General features: G+C 32.4%; 1 protein-coding gene and 1 long non-coding RNA gene across 2 annotated transcripts; both read right to left on the reverse strand.

Moving 5' to 3' along the window:
- Positions 1–12,072: 12,072 nt before the first annotated feature.
- Positions 12,073–17,565, reverse strand: LOC131036960 (uncharacterized). Its single transcript, XR_009104159.2, has 4 exons — positions 17,485–17,565; positions 16,924–17,173; positions 16,457–16,685; positions 12,073–12,353 (listed from the first exon to the last, which is right to left on the reverse strand). It is a non-coding gene; the product is annotated as an uncharacterized LOC131036960 (long non-coding RNA).
- Positions 17,566–18,356: 791 nt separating this feature from the next.
- LOC131036967 (uncharacterized) lies at positions 18,357–18,897 on the reverse strand. Its single transcript, XM_057968999.2, has 2 exons — positions 18,815–18,897; positions 18,357–18,690 (listed from the first exon to the last, which is right to left on the reverse strand). The coding sequence occupies exons 1-2, from the start codon at positions 18,895–18,897 to the stop codon at positions 18,357–18,359; spliced, it is 417 nt and encodes a 138-aa protein (XP_057824982.2).
- Between the last annotated feature and the right edge of the window lie 4,034 nt (positions 18,898–22,931).

Below are 22,931 nucleotides of genomic sequence, written 5' to 3' on the forward strand. Positions count from 1 at the left end.
AAAGTCTCAAGAAGGGCGAGGATAGCCACCTAAATTCATTAAAAAATTCTTTTGAAAACATCTTCAAATTTTTGTAACTGTATAAGGATTGTGTCTGCATATGTGAATAGCATTTCTTATTTCCAAAATCATACCTTTTATATTTATGTCAAAGAGGAAAATAGATGAGTGAAAAATGTTGATCTTAGGGGGTTGATTGATTTTTCAAGTTCGTAGTCATATTTTAGGTTGCAGTTATTTTTTTGGTTTTGGTCAGAAACTTAGTCATTTTTCACTAAGTGTTGCCATCAATTCCAAATGGGGAGATTGATGGCAAGAGACATTGCATTGATGATCAAATGTTTTCATTGATGGCAACTCATGTTAGATATCTAGTCTATAGTTCATGATTCATTCATATTAGAAGATTGATTGGGGTTTGGTGAGATCTAGTGAGAAGAATACGTCATTTGATAGAGCATATAGTGTAGTCGTCAGTGATTAAATTGTGTTGACTATTTGTGGTTGTGGATCTTAGAGATGCATTGTGGATGTGTAAATTACCTTATTCTAGGTTCGTGGCCTCTGGTGTTGTGAATTGAGTAAGTTGGAAGACACATTATACATTTTTCTAGTAGAAAAATGTTCATCAACAGTAACATGTGAAGATTCATTGTTCAAATCGTATGGAGTGATTTTGGTAATTATTTGTGTGTTTGAGGTTTGTGAGCCAACATTTGGGAAGTGTTTGGACAATTTGTTTTGGTCTGCATGATGTTTTTTTATCAGATTGAGTTGACTTGGATAACACGTTTCATGTTGCATGTTGTGCTTTTTTGGGCCAACATAGAGTTGATCTAATTTGATGTTGTGGATATATAAGACCAATTGATTTGATCATTTGGTATGATGATGGTTGTGTGGAAAGTGTGTATGAGAAAATATGCACAGTTGCACATGTGTGGTTGAATGATTTGTGCTCCGATATAATGTATAATATTAGAACAAACAAGAGTAGTACAGAAAAGTGTGATCATGTGTTTTTTACTTAACTAGAACTATGCTCAAGAAATTGAAGATTTTATTCAATAGTTAAAACCCTCTTGTATCTTTTATAATCATTTTGTAAGGTAGTGATCCTTCGAGGTTGTAGTCCTTACTTGCAATTGAGCACTGAGCTCTAGGCAGTGTGCCTAAATGCATGTGCATTCTCCTTATGTAATATTTTTATACTTATAATAGAGTATATTAATATTTTGGGTTTGAATCCCACTGTGGTTTTTCTCTTAACTGGGTTTCCAGGTAAAAATCTTGGTGTTATGGTGTTGCTGATCTTGGTTTTGTTTTTTTGCACTCTACTTTCCTTCATATGCATTAAATGGTTGAAAGATCAGGTTAATAAAGTTAAAATTTTAGAACACTGATTCACCCCCCTCTTAGTGTTTCTTGATTCCAATATACTTTTCTTGAGACAATCTAATATCTTTCTACTGCCTATACTTGATGACATCCATGGCAAGTATTTGTTTTGTTGCCCCTAGATCTTTCATTGCAAAACACAAAGCTAAAAGTTTCTTCAAATCACAAACTACTTTCATGATAGAGCTTCTTATTAGCATGTCATCAACATAAAGTAATAGTAAAAACAAACTCACTATTAGCAAGATTCTTTTAGTAAACACAAGGATCAGATTCACAAAAAATAAAGCGATGCTCAACCATGAAGCAATCAAACTTGAGATATCATTTTGTTTCAACCAACAAAAAAAATATTCCTACCCCTTTTTAATAAAGCATTCAGGTTCCTCCATATACAATTCCTCCTTAATATCACCAAGTAAAATGGCAATCTTAACATCAAGTTGTTCAACCTCAAGATGTCATACAATGAATAAACCCAAGATTGCATGAATAGAAGTCATCCTCATAGTTAGAGAGAAAATCTCATTCAAGTCTATTCCCTTTTACTGATCATAACCTTTAACAACCAATCTAGCCCTATAAAATTTTCTACTACCTTCTTCTTTTAACCGATACACCCATCGATTTTTTAAGGCTCACATATTCAATGGAAGTTTCACCAAATCCCAAGTGAGATTTTCATTCAAGGATCTATTTCCTCTTGCATTTCCTTCATCCATTTTTCATAGTTATCATCATTACAGGCTCATTTGAAAGTAATTCACTTTGGTTGATCAATAAGTAATAATGTAGGATGATCAACAAGTAATAGCTCATAGTCACTAAATTTGGCTTGAGGTTTTTTATACTTGGTAGACCAGCTTAATGAATTCACTTGGTTCATTATTTTCCTTTTAATAGGCAAACAATTCCCTTGTGAATCATTTCCCAATCCTTCAAAACTAGGTGAAGGACTATGTTTATCCTAATCTGCATAGTGACCAGATACTAAAAGAGCTCTCATGCCAACCACATGATGTGTGGGCTGAAAATTAAGAGGTAATCCTTCTTTCGATGATAAAGAATAGGGCATGACATGTGTGTTAGAATACATTGATTGGTATTCTCACCCAATGATTACACAAATTGCATGGGATACTGCATATGGAATTCTACCATAGTGGAATGTATGCATACCCATAGCACATCATTCCTATCCTACTACACTAGCATAGCCATGATCAAGATATGGGAAGGTTACAATGAAGGTTTGGAAAAAAATTAGGACATCATGGGAATTTGTGGACAAAGTTGGAGATAATACGAAGTTAGAAGGGGATTACATGGACTCTCCTTCTCTCTCATAATGCATAAGCTATGTGGAGTACTCTCCACTTGGGTGAAAGGAATTATTTTAACTCTATGAGTACCATTATCCACACAAAAAATATCAAATTCCAAAGACTAAAATTCAGCCCATTATCCATTTGTAAACATTTTATTTTATACCTAATCTGATTCTCAATTAAGGCTTCAAAAACTTTGAATTAAAAGAGCACTTATGATTTCTTTGAGAGAATATAAATATAAACTTTCCTTGTATAAACATCAAGAAAGGTGAAAAAATAGTTAGCTCCTCTAATGGAGGTTTCCTCAATATGTCCAAAGACATCTGAATGAACAAGCTCCAAAGGTTTGGTCTTCTTCTCACAATCGGTCTTCAAGAAGTTGACCCACTTTTATTTTCCATAAAGACAATGTTCATAAATTTTTAAATCCACAAATTTTAGACCCAAAAGATGATCCCTTGTGAGCATAACATTGAGCTCTTTCTTCCTCATGTGTTCGAGCCTTTGATACCAAATCTTTTTCTTGTTGTCCTCAACCACCATTGCAACTACCACTTTAGCGTGACTCTATAATACATATAGGATGCCCATTTATTACCCTTGGCAACCACTAGGGATCATTTGGTCACTTTCCAAGAATCTAAAGAGAAATTAATGTTACATCCTTGTGCGTATTAAAGCTAACTTAAGGATATCAAATTCCTTTTTAATTTTGAGACATGTCCTACATCTTTTAACAGCTATTTGTCTACACCTTTCAACAGCAACAAAACATCACCCTTGTCATTTTTTTCACATTGTTTATTATCCCCTAAATAAACTCTTCCAAACCGACCTTCTTGGTAGTTTGCAAAAGCCTCTGTACATGGAGTAGCATGGAAAGATGGAATAGAATCTAACACTCATGAATATAAAGTGTTGTCACTTGTAGAGAGGATTAAAATACTTTCAACTTTGTCATAAGTCATATTGGCTTCACTATCCCTTACCTTCTTTTGTACCTTTTAATAAGACCAACAACTTTTTTTAGTGTGGCCTTCTTTTCTACAAAATCAACACTCACCATCTCTGCCCCTTGACTTTGATCTTTTTACTGATTTAGACCTCTTATTATGATTTTTTCTTCTCTCTTAAGGCCTTCCTATACTAACAACAGTCAAGGCATCACTAAAAAAAGTTTCTTGGTTCTTCCTTCTCATGTCTTCACTAAGAAGAGTGGTTGCAACATCATCAAATATTAATTTATCGTTGTTGAACACCAAAGTGATAATAGCCATTGCTACTCCTTCCCAACTATTTGGTAGAGAACACTATAAATGGACAACTTTATTTTCATCATCTAGAGTCGTACCCATCAAAATTGCTTGGTTGACATGGGTATTAAATTCATTGAGATGATTTGACATGATCCCTCCTTCCTTCATTTTTAAACTATATAGTTTTTTTCATGATGAAAAATTTATTTGTTGTTGATTCCATTTCATAAATGGCAGAAAGTTTGTCCCATAACGCCTTTGATATCTTCTTCTAGCTAAAACGTTGAAAAGAACATTGCTAGACAATGAAAGAAATATTGTAGCCCTTTCCTTCTTGTCTAATTTTTCCCAATCTTTGTTTGTCATTGTATTTGGTTTCTTTGATTTCCTCTCTAATACAAATGAAAGATCTTATTTAATTAGTAGTGATCCAATCTGCACTTTCCATAGCCCAAAATTCTTCCCAACAAATTTCTCTCTCTTCGCTTCCTCCATTATTTTGGAAATTCTTTACTGATTTCCACCAAAATTCACCATCGATCTCTGATACCAATTGTGAGAGAATGCAGTGTGAAAAAACAAGTATGGAAAATGAATAAAATAGAATAAGAAAGAAACAAGACAACAAGAATACAAAATTTAGCAGCAAAAATTAGAAGTTTGGTTGTAGAAATGGAGGAAGAAATCCTAGAGATTTTACTCATATTGATGATTTTAGAGCCCTTAGTAGGTAGTTTTAAGTCCTACAAGAAGAAATCAAAAGGGATTTTTCTTGCAGGAGAGCACCTAAAAGTGAAGATGATGAGACTGGAGAAACTTAAGAAGAAGAATAAAATGTTGAGGATGTAGTAGCAATAGCTACTACAAATGATCCCTTGATTATGACATTATCAAGAATTGGTAAAAGTCCAATATGGAGGTTTCAACATTTAGTGGGATTTTAAATCCTGAGGAGCTGATAGATTAGATTAATGATATGGAGGATTTCTTTGAATTTTAAGAAATGGAAGACCTAGATAAAGTAAAATTTGCAAAGACAGAATTGAAGGGGCATGCCAAAATTTGGTGGAAAGAAGTTCAACTAGAAAGAGGAAGGAGAGGTAAAGATAAAATCATAGAATGGGGTAAGATGGTAGAAAAATTAAAAAGGAGATTTATCTCTATTGATTATGAACTTGAAATGTTGAAAAAGATGTAGAGTTTAAAGCAAGGAACCAAAAATGTGAAAGTGTACTTAGAAGAATTCCAAAAGATCTTGATAAGAAGAACTCATGTAGAAGCAAACAAGGAGAAATTAGCATGGTACATTGATGATTTGAAGCCAAGCATTTTAGAGGAGTTAGCATTGGTGACGATGTGCACCATGGAGGATGCATATCAGTTTGCATTGAAGGTGTAAGAAAGATTAAACAAAAGGTTTGAAAAGGGTAGATCATATGGAGAAAGATAATAAAAAATATCAAAAAACAAAAGACCATAGTAGAAGAAAAAATCAGAAGTTTGGTGATTTTTACAATTCCAGAGAAAAAAATTTAATAGGAAGAGGAAGATTGGGTAGAGGATTAAGAAGAGGAGGCTTCTGTGCAACCAGTTTTAAGTGTGAAGAAGAGGGTCATAGAGCTAATGACTACCCTCATGAGGAAGAAATAATAAGAAAAAGATCTAAAAATCAGCCAAGAGAAGCAAATGTGAATGCGGAAGATGCTAAGTCATCATAATTAGAAGATGCAGAAAATGGAGAAACACTTGTTGCATGAAGAGTCTTGATGAAGGTAGGACAAGAATTAGTTCAAAAGAAGAATTTATTTCATACAAGATGTGAGTGCAAGGATAAGGTGTGTAATATCATTATTGATGGTGGAAGTTCAGAAAAAAAAATTTTAGAAGAAATGGTAAGCACGTTGCAGTTAGAAAGAAGAAGACACCTGCATCCATATCAGATTGCTATAATGTAGGATAATAAAAAAAAAATCATGAGTGAACAATTTTTAGTTGAATTTAAGATAGGAGACTACCATGATGAGGTGTTGTGTGATATTATGTCAATGAATGTTTGTTATATGTTATTGAGAAGACCATGATAGTTTGATAAGAGGGCAATGCATGATGGTTATACAAACACATACATCATGACGAATAATGGAGTTCAATACAAATTGAAACCCTTGAGTAAGAATGATGAAAAGCTATGTAAGAGCACTATTAAATGTTTGATTAATGTCATTAAAGAATCAGTCAAATAGGATGAAGATGAAGATTATGATTTTTTCATGCAAATTGTAGCTATGTTAATTGCATTCCAGAAGGGTAAAATTACAATTTCAGTGGAGAAGGGAAAATAGGTAAAATTTGATTTTTATGAGAACATTATTGAATCTAATTGTTTAAGGATGATAATATTGGTAAAGAAGAATATTTTTAGGTAAATAATCGATTGGAAAATCAAGTTATAAGTGGGAAATAAGATAGACAAGTGAAGGGTGGGTTGAAGGATGATCTTTTGCTTGATAAAGATATTGTTGAAGTTGAAAGTTTTGTAATTAATAGTTTGTTCCGTGATGGGAAATAAAAATTCCTTGGTTATATTTCTAATATTGATGCGAAAGAAGAGGAGGAAAATATTGCAACAAAATAATGTCTTTTGGAAGGCCTAAACAATGAGGAACATAATGTTACCATAGAGAGGAATGAAGACCATGTTTTTTTAGTTGTTTTAGGGGATGAGGTAATACAACAATTTGATTGTTTAACTGAATGGAATGACACAAGATATTTTAAGGTTTTTAGAGTTTCCTAGTGCATATTGGCACTGGGAAATGGATTGTGTAACAAGAGAAAGAAATACAGAAAACATGTAGAATGGGAGAGACATCAAATTACAAAGGAAACTAGTTAAGCATGTTTAGGAAGATGAGGCAAAGAAGTGAAGGCAGAACAAACATAGGAATTATAAATGTTTATGATTATCACTCATGAAACATTTTTTTCTACCTTGGGAATCTAATGTAAGGCCATCCACATGGATGGACGCGAAATTGAAAATTGAAAATCTTCTTCTCCCTTGCATTAGAATTTTGAAGCGTTATGCTTGGTAGTGGGGTCTCATAAGATGCCAGTTTTTGCAAATGTGTAATGGTTTTGTAAGTAACATATGGGGTTAACTATGTTGGTTTTTATGGGAGTTTTGGTGGGTGCTACTAGGGAGGTTACTATAGCATTTAAAGACAATGGGTTTTGAGTTGAAGGGGGTTGTTTTAGAGGGGAAGTGTTGTGCATAGCATTTGGGGGTATAGGAGAATATCAATTGGAGTTGGATTTCTATTTTTGGGTAGAGTTTTGAAAGGGAAAGAAAGATTACAGTTAATTTTCCTTTTGTTCAAAGGGTAGAAAATAAGGCATAGAATTTGTAGGTCTAAGGACAACCTTGGATTTGAGTTGAATTTTGTTATGAGAAGTCAATGGGATAATCCCCCTATTATGTAAACTAATTCATATTGCAATAATAATATCATTGGTTTTGCTCCATTAGTTTTTGTCACACAATATGTTTTTCCTTTTTAATTTGGTTTTGAATTATATTTGCAAAAGTATTGAAGTGTGTAGTAGGTGTTGGATTAAACACACTGTAGTTATGTTGCATCGGTTGAGTTGAATCAAAAACTTTGTGTCTAGGTTATCTAAACTTGATGCATTCAGGCTCAAACATATATATTAGCTAAACTTGATGTGATAAAACGTGATTCATTGATTTTAAACTCATTTAAGCATTTGACATGTTATTGTTGATGGTTAAAAATTATGAATATCAATTTTTATGACTAAGAACTATATATTAGAAGCCAACAATATATATGCCATGGAAAAAATAGGCTCTTCCACCAAAACAAGCTTAGATGTCATTAATCCTTTCTCAGAATGATAGAATGTTAAGAATGCTTCAAAATATTTACAGACAACATGCCTTTTCACTAACCATTCATAGCTCTTGTATATTGTTGGCAACCCTTCATACCGTATAATGCCTAGTTTTCAAATAGATAATTGAAATGACCTTAAAGAAAACTTACTAATTAAATATATTATTCCTCACCTTTTAATAAAGATTAATTATTTTCTATCTAAATTTAGTGTTTATCTTTGTGTTATTTGTATCAACGAAAAGCAGCTTTGACCATTTATTGGATTGACACTACTCCATCTCAAGCATGTTTCCTAACCTTTTCTATATAAGCTCAACAACACTATTCAAGCATACATTGATTCAACTTGATGAGATAAAATATCATAGATTGATTAAAAATACTCACGTAAACAACCAACATGTATATTAATTACTAAAATTTAATAATGTATCAAATTTTAATTTTTAACCATCACTTTAAAAATAAATCACAACTAAAAAGTACCAATATAAGATTAGTATTGCCAACTTCTACTTTAGAAACCAACAACAATACCATCTCTATTATAAAACCACACATAGTACTAACTAATATTTTGTCAATTTTGTTTTAATTAATATTAAAATCTAGAAACTACTAATGCCTAAACAAGATCTCCCTTTAAAATGAGGTTGAACGTCCCTCTTCAAATTATATTCTAGTTACTTTTTCTCTACAAATTAATAACTCTAATATTAATCTTTTATTTTCATCTAATGCAAGCAATTATAAATGTAGTGAGAAATGGTAGAGCCCACAAAATTTAATACTGTACTTGTCAATTCTGAAAGCCCACCACTTGATGTGATGTTTAAAATAACACTGTTAACACTCTTATCAGAAACGTGAGAATAATATAATAGTTTAAAATATCATTCGTTTAAGGAAACTGGAAATAATCTCCATCTTATTTTCATGCCATTAAATTTCATTACAAATCGTTACCACTCGATTAAAATTGGATAAGCGAAACAAATAAAGAATATTGTGCTTCAAATTAAACAGTGTACATTAAAAATATAAAATGAATTAAATGAAAATGATTAAGCAATATATTTAAATTATAGTTTAATAATTTTCATTAAATTAAATAAAAAATGGATTCTAATAACTTAAATTAAATCAAAATTAATTAATAAAAAAATACTTTCACAACTTTAATTAAATAAAATTTCATGGATTAAACTATATACTTTAAATATTTTCATTAAATTAATTAAGAAAATATTTAAAAATTTAAATTAAATCAAATTTAATTAATAACAAAAAAGAGAGATCAATTGGGAGTTTTGACTAAGTATATTTATTTATCTATGACTTTGATTTCTATCAATTCCTTTCCTCGGCCTGTAATATATGTCAAATAAATAAAATGTTTGTCTTTGACATTTAATAATTTTTTTTTCAAGTTTTTACAATTGTTAACGAACATTATAACCAATTTCTTCATTACAACATTCCGGTTCAGCATTTCATATATGGTGATTCTAAAAGCAATTCATTTTCTTGTTCTTTGTCTTTCTATTTGTTTTGTAAATTTTTATTCTGAAATTGTTTTAAATTTGTTTTGTTAAACTTTTCAGTTATAACTTAGCACTTTTTTTGTACTTCTTTCTCCACCATTTCGAACAGGTATCTAACTTTCATAGAGGTATTTATCAACCATTATGTACTCATGTTTAATATTGGTAATTTTGTTTTCATTTCGAACAGGTAACTAACTTTCATAGAGGTATTTATCAACCATTATGTACTCATGTTTAATATTGGTAATTTTGTTTTTGTCAAATAAATTGTCATGAATGTTAATTCTCATTGTCATTTCTTTTTTATATTTTTTTATATATTTTTTATGATTTTTTGTTTAATTTTCTTAAGAATTGATGGTGTAAATTTCATTGGCTATTTTAATTTAGTTAACAATATACTTCAAGAGATCAATAACTAAATCAAATCAAAATAATTAAACAATATACTATAATAAACTATAACTTAAATTGCATCTAGTAAATGATTTTAATAGTATACCTTAAAATTATATATCTTAATATACTTTTTTTAGAATGAAACATGGGTAAAAATTTATTTATGAAAAAAGAGAATTACAAAGCAACAACCTCCAACTAGTAAAGCACCAACCAGAACAACAAGTTAGAGAACTCCCATACCACCCAAATAATCTCTCATATCTGCCATAACTAATTCCTCCAAACTCTTGGAGCACTCTCGAGACAATTTCCCCCAATCTCCAACACTCCACTCTCCCATTTGATGAGAAGTCCATCTAGCCAAACAATCAACAACCATGTTCCACTCCTGGGATATTTTCTTATATGCATTGTTTAATTACTTTTTGTTATTCTTAATTCTTTTGCATAAGTTTTCTTATGATGCATTTTTGTTTGATTTTATAGATTAATATTTTAAATAGATCTAATTGTAAATAATGATATTTTGATTTTGTAGCTAGGTTAGAACTTGTACAGAATAATTGAGCTCCATTTAGCTATTTTTCAGCCATGCACACCATTGGTTTAAGGGATTGTTAATTTCAAGGCTTCCCACAAATGATGTTTCAATGTTTATAGATTGTTAATGTTAACCTTAAAAAAGTTAATAAATGCAAAAATATAAGTAGTCAAAATCAAGACAAATAGGTTCTAATTTGTAGAAAATGTTTGAGAGTTATAGGTTTAGTTTCTTACATCAAGTTTAGTTTCATAGTAGTAAAGGTAATTTTATTATTCATAAAATTAACACCAAACCATACAAAGTTATAAAGTTATAATTAAAGGTTAGTTTATTTAAAAATTAGATCTTAATCACAATAATAATGTTTATTTCTCTCCATTTAAATCAATAAATTTGTTCATGATGTGTCATTTTTTTTAAATTTTGGAGAAGTAACTGTTTATAAGACTTGGAACAATCAAGATGAAATGGAAAGTGTGTAAAAGGGTGCATATGCTAGTTTTAGTGACTACATATAGCTTGAAATACTGTTTAGAAATTGAAGTAAGAAGATTTGCATGTTAATCTGAATAACATAGATATGAATGATGAGTGATGGTGATATTCAAGAATGATTAATAGGAGTTTCTAATTTCTACATAAAATAAATCATTTTACACTAGTTTGATTAAATAAATCCTTTATCATTATAAGACCATATCTAAATCAATCAAAATACTATTTATCCTTGTATCACTTGATTTAGATGTACACTATTCAATCTTGACCACATTTTTCCTAACATTCTCTAGGCTCACAAACACCATTCAGTTTCAATTGACTAAACTTGTTCTTTCTCTCCATTGCTTTAAATTGATATCTCAATACAATAAAATGACATTCAAAGATTAAAATGAGTCTCATTTAAATAGTCCACATATTATCTTCTGACAATTAAAAATTACGAATATCAATTTTATATGACAAACAAACAAGAGCTACAAGCAGCGAAGTTCCTGCCAGGAGTTTTTGCTTGGGTTTGGGCATTCAATCTTGCATTATTGCTTGCAGCAGGGGCAGTTCTTTCATGCAGAAACTTGTGAGTTCGGTAGAGGTAGTTTGACAAGATTAAGGTAAGACTAATATAGAATTGCTATTTGCATCCTAGATCTATCATATTATAGATATGTGGGTTGTAAGGGAGATCTTTTATTCATCCCTCGAGGAGGGATGCAACACAACACTATGGATGCCTGTTGAGCTAGACCTGAACAAGTCACTTGTCTCTATATGATAGATCGAAATTCTGAACGTCATTGAAATATAAGAAATAAATGCTATTTATGTGTTTTGGCCTTTCCAAAAGATGTCCGAAAATAGAGGTTCCACAAATGCTTGGATGCAGAAAACAATTGTCTACAATTGTCAAATAGTATGGGCATGTGAAAGAAATCCATGGAGTTACCAAATTAGAGAGCCACATTGGCATATGATAAAACGTTGAAATTGACAAACAAAGCAGAAAATATTTCAATTCAAAAACATAAGTCATGGTGGGTTGTATATGTCAAAAGAACAAAGCATAAAACAACTTCTGATAGTTTTGATTTCACAACAAAATAAAGTGACATAATTAAAAAAAAAAAACCGAGCAATAAATAATTGATTAGGTGCTTAGACAAAATAGTGAGCAAAAAGAGGAAAAAGAGGAAATACTTATATATATTAACATATATTCCTTGAGCATTGTTAATTGATTTACATGGAATTTAAATTGAAAGAACTCGTTCTGGACATTGTTTGTCAATTAATTGTGTACAAAACTAGTATAGTGGTAACAAACTAGTGGTAACAAATTTGTTTGTAGACTTTTGTGGTTGTTCTGAGCTTCTCTATGGGCTTGGCTTTGTGGGCTTGGCTTTCTAGGCTTTCTGATTGTGTTTTTGTGACTATTTTGAACTTCTGCATTCAAAGACCTACAAAATGCAACCAAACATGTATCATTATTATGTACAAAACCATTTATGAAAAATGTGGGAGCACAAACAATAATCACAAAGTAATACTAACATTATATGCCAAAAGAGCATGAGGCCATTATAGGTTTCTATTACAAAATAGTGAAATGTATAAATGATATATGTAATAGAGTTAGAATTCAAGGGATCTAACAATGGCATGAAAAGGCTAACACGTACAAATGACATTTTCAAATCTTCCCACTGGATTTTCAAGGCAGTCAAGGAGTAGTTTCAGAGGTTTGAACGTGAAATCTGCGCCATAGCAATGGACATCATGGGACAAAGCTTTCTTTGGATCCATAAATTTATCATGCAAGCTATCTTTCAAGAGATAGTAAAAAAAGAGAGGAGCAGCCAAGTAGCAGTTAAGGAGGCACAGGCACAGGTTTGAGGGAAGTGAGCTCTCAAACCACCCTTCTAAAATTGAGAAAAGCAACTATGCGGACCTTGTGGAAGACATGGCTAGCCTTCTTGATACTTTGAGAATTAAACAAGTACTTTAAAATTAAAACATTGCATCTTTCCTAAGGGCTGCTGTGAATCACGCATACACCATGAAAATTTTACATTTTAAATCAAACATTTAAACAAAGCTTGGACACGTAGAGAAAGACTCAACTAGCATAGATATAGTTTGAGAGGATCAAGTAAATTGCAAACCACAACAATTAAACAAAAGTTGAAGAACGTCCACAAAAAATCTACACTCATAGAAACAATCATCTAAATCAGTTATGTTTAGATTCACTTTGATAGGTTATGTCGTTTAAAGATTCACTTTGATAGGTTATGTCGGTTAATTTCTTTGGATCCTATGAACTAGATTCATACAACTCTCAAAGTTATTTGAGAATTCCCATAAATTATAACATTTAAAAATTGTTTACAAAAAGATTATACGCATCTCATTAAAATAATATTGACTCAAAATGTACCTGATTACTTTGGATCCAACAAATATATCTAGATCAATGTTGGCTTAAAGAGATTATGTCGGTTAATTTCTTTGGATCTTATGAACTAGATTCATACAACTCTCAAAGTTATTTAGAATTCCCATTTTATAACATTTAAAAATTGTTTAAAAAAGATTATACAAATCTCATTAAAATAATATTGACTCAAAATGTACCTGATTACTTTGGATCCAACAAATATATCTAGATCAATGTTGGCTTAAAGAGAATTTTTAAATCTTATGTTTTCTTCATTCCAAAGAAGGATGGTTTTTGACAAATATATTATACAAGACCATTATGAAATGATAGATAGGGTATGTATTGTGACTACTAATGAATCATCAGAATTAGATTCATAGAACTCTAAGAGATAGCTCAAAACCCATGTTGTTCTATAATACTTCAGCATTGTTGGAAAATAGATGAAAAAATCTCACCAAGGCAATATTGTCTCAAAAATGCATCTGATTGCTGGTAAAAATCAATTTTGAACTCAATCTGAACACCCAACTAACACGTATTATAAATTATGTTTGTGGGCAAAGACAACCCCTGTTTTGTGCATGGTTCTAAGCAATAAGGTAGACATCAGGTAATCTGTGTTGTAGTTATACATTGTGAATATTGAAAAAATAGAAAAATCTCTATTAATAAATAGGACAAATACATTCTTGAAGTAGTAGTTTTTATAAACTAATTCTGCAGTGGAAGAAATGTGTTTAGAAGTTTAGAATATGACTTGTGCACTAGCAACAACAATTAAAAAAAAAGTTTAAAAAATGGAATGATGAATATATGAAATTAAAAGCAAAGACGACTGACGATCAGGGATTGTGGTATTCATGTGAATTTGAAAGGAAAAGTTACAAAGCTACTAAAGGAGATTCTTAAAGCATGACAATCAAAACAAGAACACCAAGAATTGTTGACTAAATTGCAACAACAATTAAAAAAAAAGTTAAAAAGAATGGAATGCTAAATATATGAAATTAAAAGAAAAGATGACTGATGATCAGAGATTGTGGTCTTCATGTGAACTTGGAAGAAAAAGTTACAAAGCTACTGAATGAGATTCTTAAAGCATGACGATCAAAATAAGAACACCAAGAATTGTTGACTAAACTGAGGCAAGGAAAAAGTGGGATGGAGGATAAGATAAAACAATCAATGATATTAGAATGCAAAGGTGACTGAACAGAAGCAGTCATGGAATTCTTATAAGGAGAAGTTGGAAGTCAGAGTTGGAGGCTGCAAAGTGAGCTCAATAGAACAAGACTATTGAGTTTGAAACTTGAAGAAGTGTTACAAATAGAATTAGAAGGCCAGTTGAAAGAGTTGAAGAATAGGAATGAGAAATAACATGCAAAAATGACGAAAAAAAATATTCCTTTTGGGATGCTTGTAAGGTGAATTTGGAAGGAACAGTTGTAAAGCTACAAAAAAAATCTTAATGAAACCAAGATTCTGGCCCACAATAATCAAGTCTAATGCAATGAAGTAAGTAGAGAAAAAAAAGAGTTTGGATTTTTTTTAATCAATTCATTGCTATTTTTCGTAGGGGGACCATCACTAACTGTAGAATTCATTGCTGAACCAACAGAATAATCTTCTGAATCAATAGAAAGTGTGGTTTAAGATTGTTTAATTTTATTTTCTTAGGTGTTTGTTGTAGCCAAGGATTTTGGAGCAACTGTTCGATACCATCTAGACCTTCTCCACCCAAATATAGTTAATGGTATTGTCGCATTGGGCGTACGCTACAGGAGGGTTGTAACTCAATCACCCAGGAACTAGACACTGTCACGTAATAGAAACAAAGGCCCGAAAGCATTTCATGATTTAGGAAATTGGATACCTTTTACCATATGCTCTATAATCTATTGTTTGATAACTATCATCAATTACGTTTTTCATTAGCCCTGATTCATATTAATGTTGACTTGTTCGGGAGAGCAAAGGCAGGTTTTGGGCATTTTGATATAAAAAATAGTGAGGAATATCTATACACTTTTATGTCAAAGTGAAGTGCCGACTACAAAAAATGGTAAACAGGTTGTGGAGCCTTGTGTTGCATCCTTTGTTCCATAGCTCAGCGGCCAACTGCCTACCTGCTTGCAGAATAATTAGCTCAAATTTTCAGTTCATCTTGGGGCTGGGACCTGCCGCTAAATATTATTCTTCAAATGTATTTTCTCAATTGCACAATGATCCAAGAATCATGATTACTCTTCATAGCAACTGTAAAATCCTATTAAGCACCCAAACATAAATGTTTTCACACCCAACAAATGAAGATAAAACTGAAATTAGCATACTTCTAGTTTAGCCATTTATATACTTTCTAAAACCTAGAGGTGCTTAGTCTCAAAACAAACACAATAATACACTCAATTATTTTGCAGAACAAAAGTTCATTGTCGGAATGAGCAAGCCCCTTCTCTAAATCCATCAATACTGAAGTGCATGTTCATTAGGACATAAATGCCACATTTAAGAGACTTTGGAAATAAGTTTCTTAAAAATTTCTGATCAGAATATGAGATTTTGAAGAACTAGAGATCATTGCAAAGCTTTAAAATAAAAAAAACATTTGCATGGTTAAAAGATAAAAATGGAAGCGCACTAGGGAAGGTTGTCACCACGCAAGATCCATCTAGACCAAAAATGTTAAATCAAATTTTACAAGAGCTTCCACATTGTGAAAGCACAAGGTGGTATTCCTCACAAATTCGAACTACTAGCTCCATCCACAAAGATAAATGCAAAAAAGGGAATACAAATGAACGAGCTTGTGTAAATATACATATAGATTTTCTCTCACCTCAATATGAATCAATTAAATTGATTGTATATGTGAATTATCTTTGTCTATGTACTACACAACTTATGATCTTCTTGAGTTGTAGGCACCATCATCTTCTTAAGAATTTCAAATTTACAAAGAAACAAGTGCTTCAATGAACACAAATTGTCTCTGTCTATGTACTACACAACTTATGATCTTCTTGAGTTCCAAGCACCATCATCTTCTTAAGAATTTCAAATTTACAAAAATCACACCCATTGGATCTTAATTCTTACAGTAATGGATTTACAAACCTGGCACAAAGGTATTCTGAGGGCCGCCATTGATGAAGGGAATATTCTCCTGAATACAGGCCAGACCATAAAGAGTCGAGGGTGAGATATCAGAGTCGACCCTTTCTAAAGCTGCCAATAAAGCCTCCTTTGTCCATTCAGCCCCATCATAATGTCATTATATCGTTCTGCATTGGCAGTGTAGTGAAAAACTACTCTGTCTACCTTTTTTTTTCCGCCTTTTAACTCCCTGCATGAAAGAAGAGTTGAAGACATAAAGATATTGATTTAATGCCTTTGGTGGAAAATGCACAAATGTTAGTTATGCTGGCTTTTTAATGAGGAGACTTCCTACTCTATTAACTTCTGGCTCTATTAAGTACTATAAGATGTATTTCTGAAGGAAATAAAGAAGAAAAGAAGAATTACCTACAAGCTATCCAAGATGGAAAAAACAACTAAAAGGAAGCTTGATTCAGCAACCTTACCTAATGACTTGAACAATGTGTTGCACCTGTTGCTTCTTGGAACCCTTGACGATATTATTTGCCCTTTCAACTTGGTTTGCAGCTATAAAATCAGGATCAAAGATGCCAGGAAGAGGCAGATCGTGCCTTGCATGTAAGGTCACCGTTGTTTCTGAAGGTCAACGTCGAGTACCTTGGCTCGGGCAATGGCATCTGCCAAATTTAGGTTGCTAATGTCCCACACCCCAAATACAATATCGTTAGGGTCCACCTGTACAAGTAAATTAAGGTTAAATTAGGGAGCAAGATAAATAAAACATTCTTTGTAATTTTTGATATCTATCTACAGATAAATTGGGCATGGCAAGGCAGCAGACATCTAGAAATAATCTTGTATATTTTGCTATAGAAAAACTGAAATGTATTTACACTACAGAACAATAAAATTTGGTATTTCTAATCATCTAAAGCTGATCTATTCAAAGGTTTAATGTCTAACAACAACCGTTACACAATGAAGAAAGACTAAACCCAAAAAAATTATCACAAACAAAATCACCACACCAGAAACTGGAATTTTACCATGGGAAGGAGGCTCTTGAAAGGGGCGTAAATTTGTTCGCCATTATAAGAACTAATTCTACAAGTGGAGACTTGGATGAGAGACCGAAAGTAATTTGCTTGCTGTATAAAATCTCATCTTTAGCTCCCTGCATGTATGCCAAATGTTTTAGCAGAGACAGTGCACGTGAACTGCTTTGCAAATGCCACGCACCACCTGTATCCTTCTGCAATAGACCTTGTTCAGTATGTAACTATTCTTCCTGACAATCTGTCACTGCCAGAGATCCCGGGAGGCGTGCGTTCTCTCTGGTTGGGAATCGAGCAGGCCTCTGTAGGCCGCCTGAAACCCCAATAGGCAGGCGCCAAAAAATTTGGCATCAATATTTGTGGTAAAATAAACGCAGGTTTCACAGGTGCATATAAGATGAACTAGAAATATTGAAGAAAAGGTGATTTGTGATTGGCTGATAACATTAAGTTTAATCACAAGTTAATGTTTGAAGGCACCGCTATAGTTCCAAACAGGAACTAATAACTATATTAGAAACCAACATATATATATACCACTCACCAAATAAGCTCTTAAACGATCTTGGATGTCATTAATCCTTTAGGTTTACAGCCAACCATTCATAGCTCCTGTATATTGTTGGCAACCCTTCATACCATATTATGCCCAGTTTTCAAATAGATAATTGAAAAGATCTTAAGAAAACTTACGGATTAAATAATTAAACTTGTTTACTGCCTTATGTAGTATTTCTAGTGAAGGTTTTCTTATTCATATAAGCTCGCAAGTTTTAAGGAAAATATAAAGATAGGCTGCTACCCAGTCACTCCCAGAGGATTTCTACATTATTCCATGGAGAATCAGTTTTCCTGTATTGAGATCAACAGAGAATTTCATCAAGAAGCTTATATCTCTTCCTATTTTTTCTTTCCATATTGTCTCTTAATTCAGGCCTTTCCTTCTTTTCAGGCAAATTGGGTATCTGTCCATTAATTTCAACACAAGATTTTCCCAAATCTCTTTTGGCTTCGCTATTGTGGGTCTCGCTTGTGCACTCTCCAAACTCAGCAGAACTTCTCATTCTTTTAACAGAATCTCTCATCATAAGCTTAACATTAGAGCCTGCATCCTTCTCTTGAATAGTGAAGCACCAGTCGCACACTTCACTCATACTCTCAACTGATACATTCTCATAATATTCTCTGCTGCAATATCTATCCAAGAAATTGAAAATCAATTAATCAATAAATAAGGCCTTTACATAAATGCACAGAATGAATGCTTATTCCTAAACTAGCATATAGTGCATGAAACTTGTCTGTGTAATTGTTATCTTACTGATGCTGGAAACGAACTAGACATTTTGTGCATTGGAATAGATAGATCTGGAAGCCCACATCCCCACACAAACTGCACTCCATTGTTGTTTCTTCTTCTTCTCTAATTGAGAAATCAAACTGCATCTGAAGTAGCAGAACGCTTGTTTGATGTATACATGACAGGTAAAGGAATTTCATTAAAAAACGGAGGAAAGCGTGGAAGTAAGGTTTGGGTGGAGTTAGCATCGTACTGTCCGTCTTCAACATGGTAGATGGATATGTTAAGTTGACTAAACTGGATAGTTATATTCTGATTTATATGCATGTCCCTTCTCATTTGGTTTTTTGTTTTGAGTGTGGGCCCTTTGATCTAATTTGAAAATAAACATCTATCCGGCCAGTTTAGTTATTTATATGCATTTTTATATGAAAAATTATATTAGAATAAATATTCATGTTTATATTTAAATGGGTTTTTATGATTAAATTCTTCCTCATGAAAGCTGCAGTATTATTTTAAGCATAAAAAATTATCAATAATAATTACAATCAATTTATTTAAATATTTAATAAATTATAGTTTAAGATATTCTTATTTTCATTTAAATAATCTGAACTATTATTTAATCAAATCAATTTTGAGAGGGTCATTTGATGCACGAGCACTTTAGGAGCCTCTTCATGATCAACATGGCCAAAGTTAGAATTTTGCTTTCTTTTTATGTTTTTGCATGTCAATAAGGCCATTTTGGATCATTATTATTCATTTGGGCCTATTTATTCAAATTTGCAGTCCATTGGTCACAAAATGTAAAAGTTGTAAAAAATTGTCAATCTTGTCATGACAATTTACTTGTCAAGTGACAACTTTTCAAAAGTTTGTTAAGAGTTGTTAGTGGGAAGTTGTAGGATGGTTGGACAACATAATTGGATGGCACATGTATAAATTTGAGGCTCCAACTCGTCAAATGAGGGGTTCGTGTGCAAATTCTAAAGTTCTATCCTGTTCTATCACTCTATACAGATTGTACGAAACTCATAATGGTATGAGACCACTTGGAGTTGATTGGCACATTATTGTAGATTATTTTTCTTTTGGATTCATCTAAATCTAATGTGTATTTTGAAAGTTATTGTCATTTTAAAAAAACTAGTCTAGAACCCTAGTTAGGGTAACCAGTGACCTAAAATAATGTATAATTCTCCATTTCACCAGTAAAAAATGATATTAATTGGTGGAATGGTAGATCATTTTATTTATTTTCATATTTTATGCTTTCAAGGCTGGAGGGTATGGTTGGGAGTGTGCATATAATGGACTATGTGTTTGATATCATTGTGTATTAGGCCTAAAGGTGGATAGAAGGCCAAATTTGTGAGTGCTGATGAATAGTTTGGACTCCATAAGATTGGAAAGTGTAGGGGAAGGGTTTGTAAAGGTCATATAGACTTAGTTCTAATAAGGGTTGGTGAAATCAACAAGTTCTTGGGCCAATGTTTATGATGTCCTATTGGGACAGTGTTGACAATTTTGGGTAAGGTTGTGAATAGTCATATTTTGTGACTCTTCTTTGGAGATATTGAAACCTCTCTAAGGGTGTTTGAGTTGTGAGTCATGAGTGCCCCTAAACCAACATTGGAGTTAGAGAATCATTAACTTTTATTGTCACATAGCTCAAGGATTGAAACCATGTCCTATTCAAGTCAAAATAGTACAGTCCTAAGGGACTACAATTTAGTGTTGTATGCCATCAAATGAGAATGCCACATTGTTTCTCAAGTCACATGAAAATCCTTAGTCAAACCCTTTTCCTATTCAAAGCCTATGTGTAAAGACTCAAGTCTTTTAGTGGTCCATGGTGAAGTCTAGTAGATGTGTCCAGAAGAGTAGTCTTAATGGTGTGTTGTAGAATCCCTTACAAGTTGAGAAGGCCATCTTAATCAAACCCTTTGCTCTGCATTATCCTTGCTAAACAAAATTGCTAGGCACAACAAAAGATTGGAATAACCATTTTTTATAAAAGATGGCGACTTTTTCTTTACTTTTGAGATTGATCGAACGTGGAAATATGAATCTGACTAGAATAATTTAGCTAATAGGCTACATATAGGATATCATAGTTTATTTCAAAGGAGATGAGTAATTCAGCCTGAATAGAAGAGTTCATGTTGAAGGAGATAGGGTAGAAGCCAAAAAAAGAAATCCAAACTTAAAACTTATATTAATAAAAAATAAAACATTACACTAACTTACTGAGTTGTGGCTACATTAAACATCATTGCATTTAAATTGATATTTTCTAATAGAACTTATAATATCTTTGTAGAGACTAACTCTAAAAGAGTGGATACCAACATAAAGTGGTATGCAATATATAGACCTTCTACACACTATGGATAAGAAAGTACATACATAAAATCTAAATATTTTTAAACTACTCGAAAAAAATGTAGACATGATAAAGGATAGATAAGAGAAATCCATTTGAATCTAAGAAATATTACCACCTTCAATAATTATAGATATCACTGCTATATAGAAGATACAAAGTTGATAGAAATAGATGGAAAATATTGATGTGCATACATAGGATTTTAGACATGATAGGTTAGATGGGGGATAGTTGTGACTATTTCCAAAACTCCCCCTTATCCACAACTACCAATTTCAATTTCTTTCTTGACTTATTGCATTGATTCTTCGACATCTAAAATTTTCAAATCCTAAAGATCAAACCTAGAAAATACCATGATGTTGTTGTGATCTTAAACCATGAGCTCTGACCCAATTGATAACGAATTGATCATTGGTTCAGGTGTGAAACACTTATTTTTTAACACTTCTCATTGAGTCACACTATGGGTGCTCAAGAATCCTAGTGGGCTCTACTAGCCTCAAGCATGCTTATAGAAATATAGAATGCTACCAAATTTAACAATTTTACCTCTTTATTTATTAATGACTTTAGACAACTTCTATTCTCCCAACTTCTATCCTTTGATCCTAACACTTTAGCAATATGTGATCTTCTTTATAGACTAACAACCTTTCTCTTCTATCTCTGTGAAATCTATAAGTGGTTATTCTTGAAAAAAATTCCTTTGAGTTGGCCTTGCTTGATGTTAATCCCAATAATAGAAAGCATGAAACCCCTAAAAACATGTCAACAAAAGCAAAGAAAACTAGTAGTGAGTCGGCTAGGAAAAGTATAACCATAGACTTGGACCTGCACAATTCCGAAGAGGAAGGGGAAAAACTGGTTGAGTAGGAAAAGATTGAGAGCAGTTCGAGTGAAAGAAGGTCAAATAGACTGCATGTTAAAGAAAGGAGAGAAATTAATAAGGGAGGGGAAAACCCTGCTAAGGCCAATTTTCAAGAACTCTATGACCTAAAGGAAGAAGAAGATTCGGAAGATAATTTGGATGTTGAGGGTTGTCAAGTGGAAGAGGATGAGTCAAAAGAAATCCATAATGAAGAAATGAAAGAAGAAGAGGAAGGCAAGGATAAGAGCAACAAAATGGAAAGTGAACCTAACTCCCTGATCATAAGCCTTGCCCATCCCAATATGTCTGATGATGAGGAAATGGTTCTGTATTACCCCACTTCACTTGTTCATAATGATAAAATTAACATGGAAGTGCATCTACAAGACTTGAGAGAGAAAATATCTACCTTGGAGCAAAAAAATGAAGAGGAGGACATAAAAATCCAAAGGCTGTGTGACACAGTTAATTCTCTCTGCTGCATCACTGATGGTGTGATGAAAAGTGTTGTTCTGGGAATAGTGTCTGGGTATGGAATAATTAAGAAAACTAAAAATAAAATGGCCAAGCAGGGAGCGAAGGAGATGTACAAGGAAGTGGAAGCAGACCACAATGACACTTGGGACCACAACCTGGAAAGACTCAAAAAAGATTGGAACTTTCTCAAGAAAGAGTAGTTGTTCCTTTTTTTGGTTCCTTCTTTTTGTTTTTGTTGATTAAGTTATGTTCTTGGTCGATTTACTAGGTCTACATACCCATTAAGATATATTTTAAGTTTTACGGTTATGTTAAGACTTTTAATTCTATGCTTATTGATGATATGAACACTAAAGATGTTAGGTTTAGGGTTACTGCTAATAGGTATACTTGGG

Source organism: Cryptomeria japonica, chromosome 11, assembly GCF_030272615.1.
Source record: "Cryptomeria japonica chromosome 11, Sugi_1.0, whole genome shotgun sequence".
In the NCBI taxonomy this organism is placed as follows: domain Eukaryota; kingdom Viridiplantae; phylum Streptophyta; class Pinopsida; order Cupressales; family Cupressaceae; genus Cryptomeria; species Cryptomeria japonica.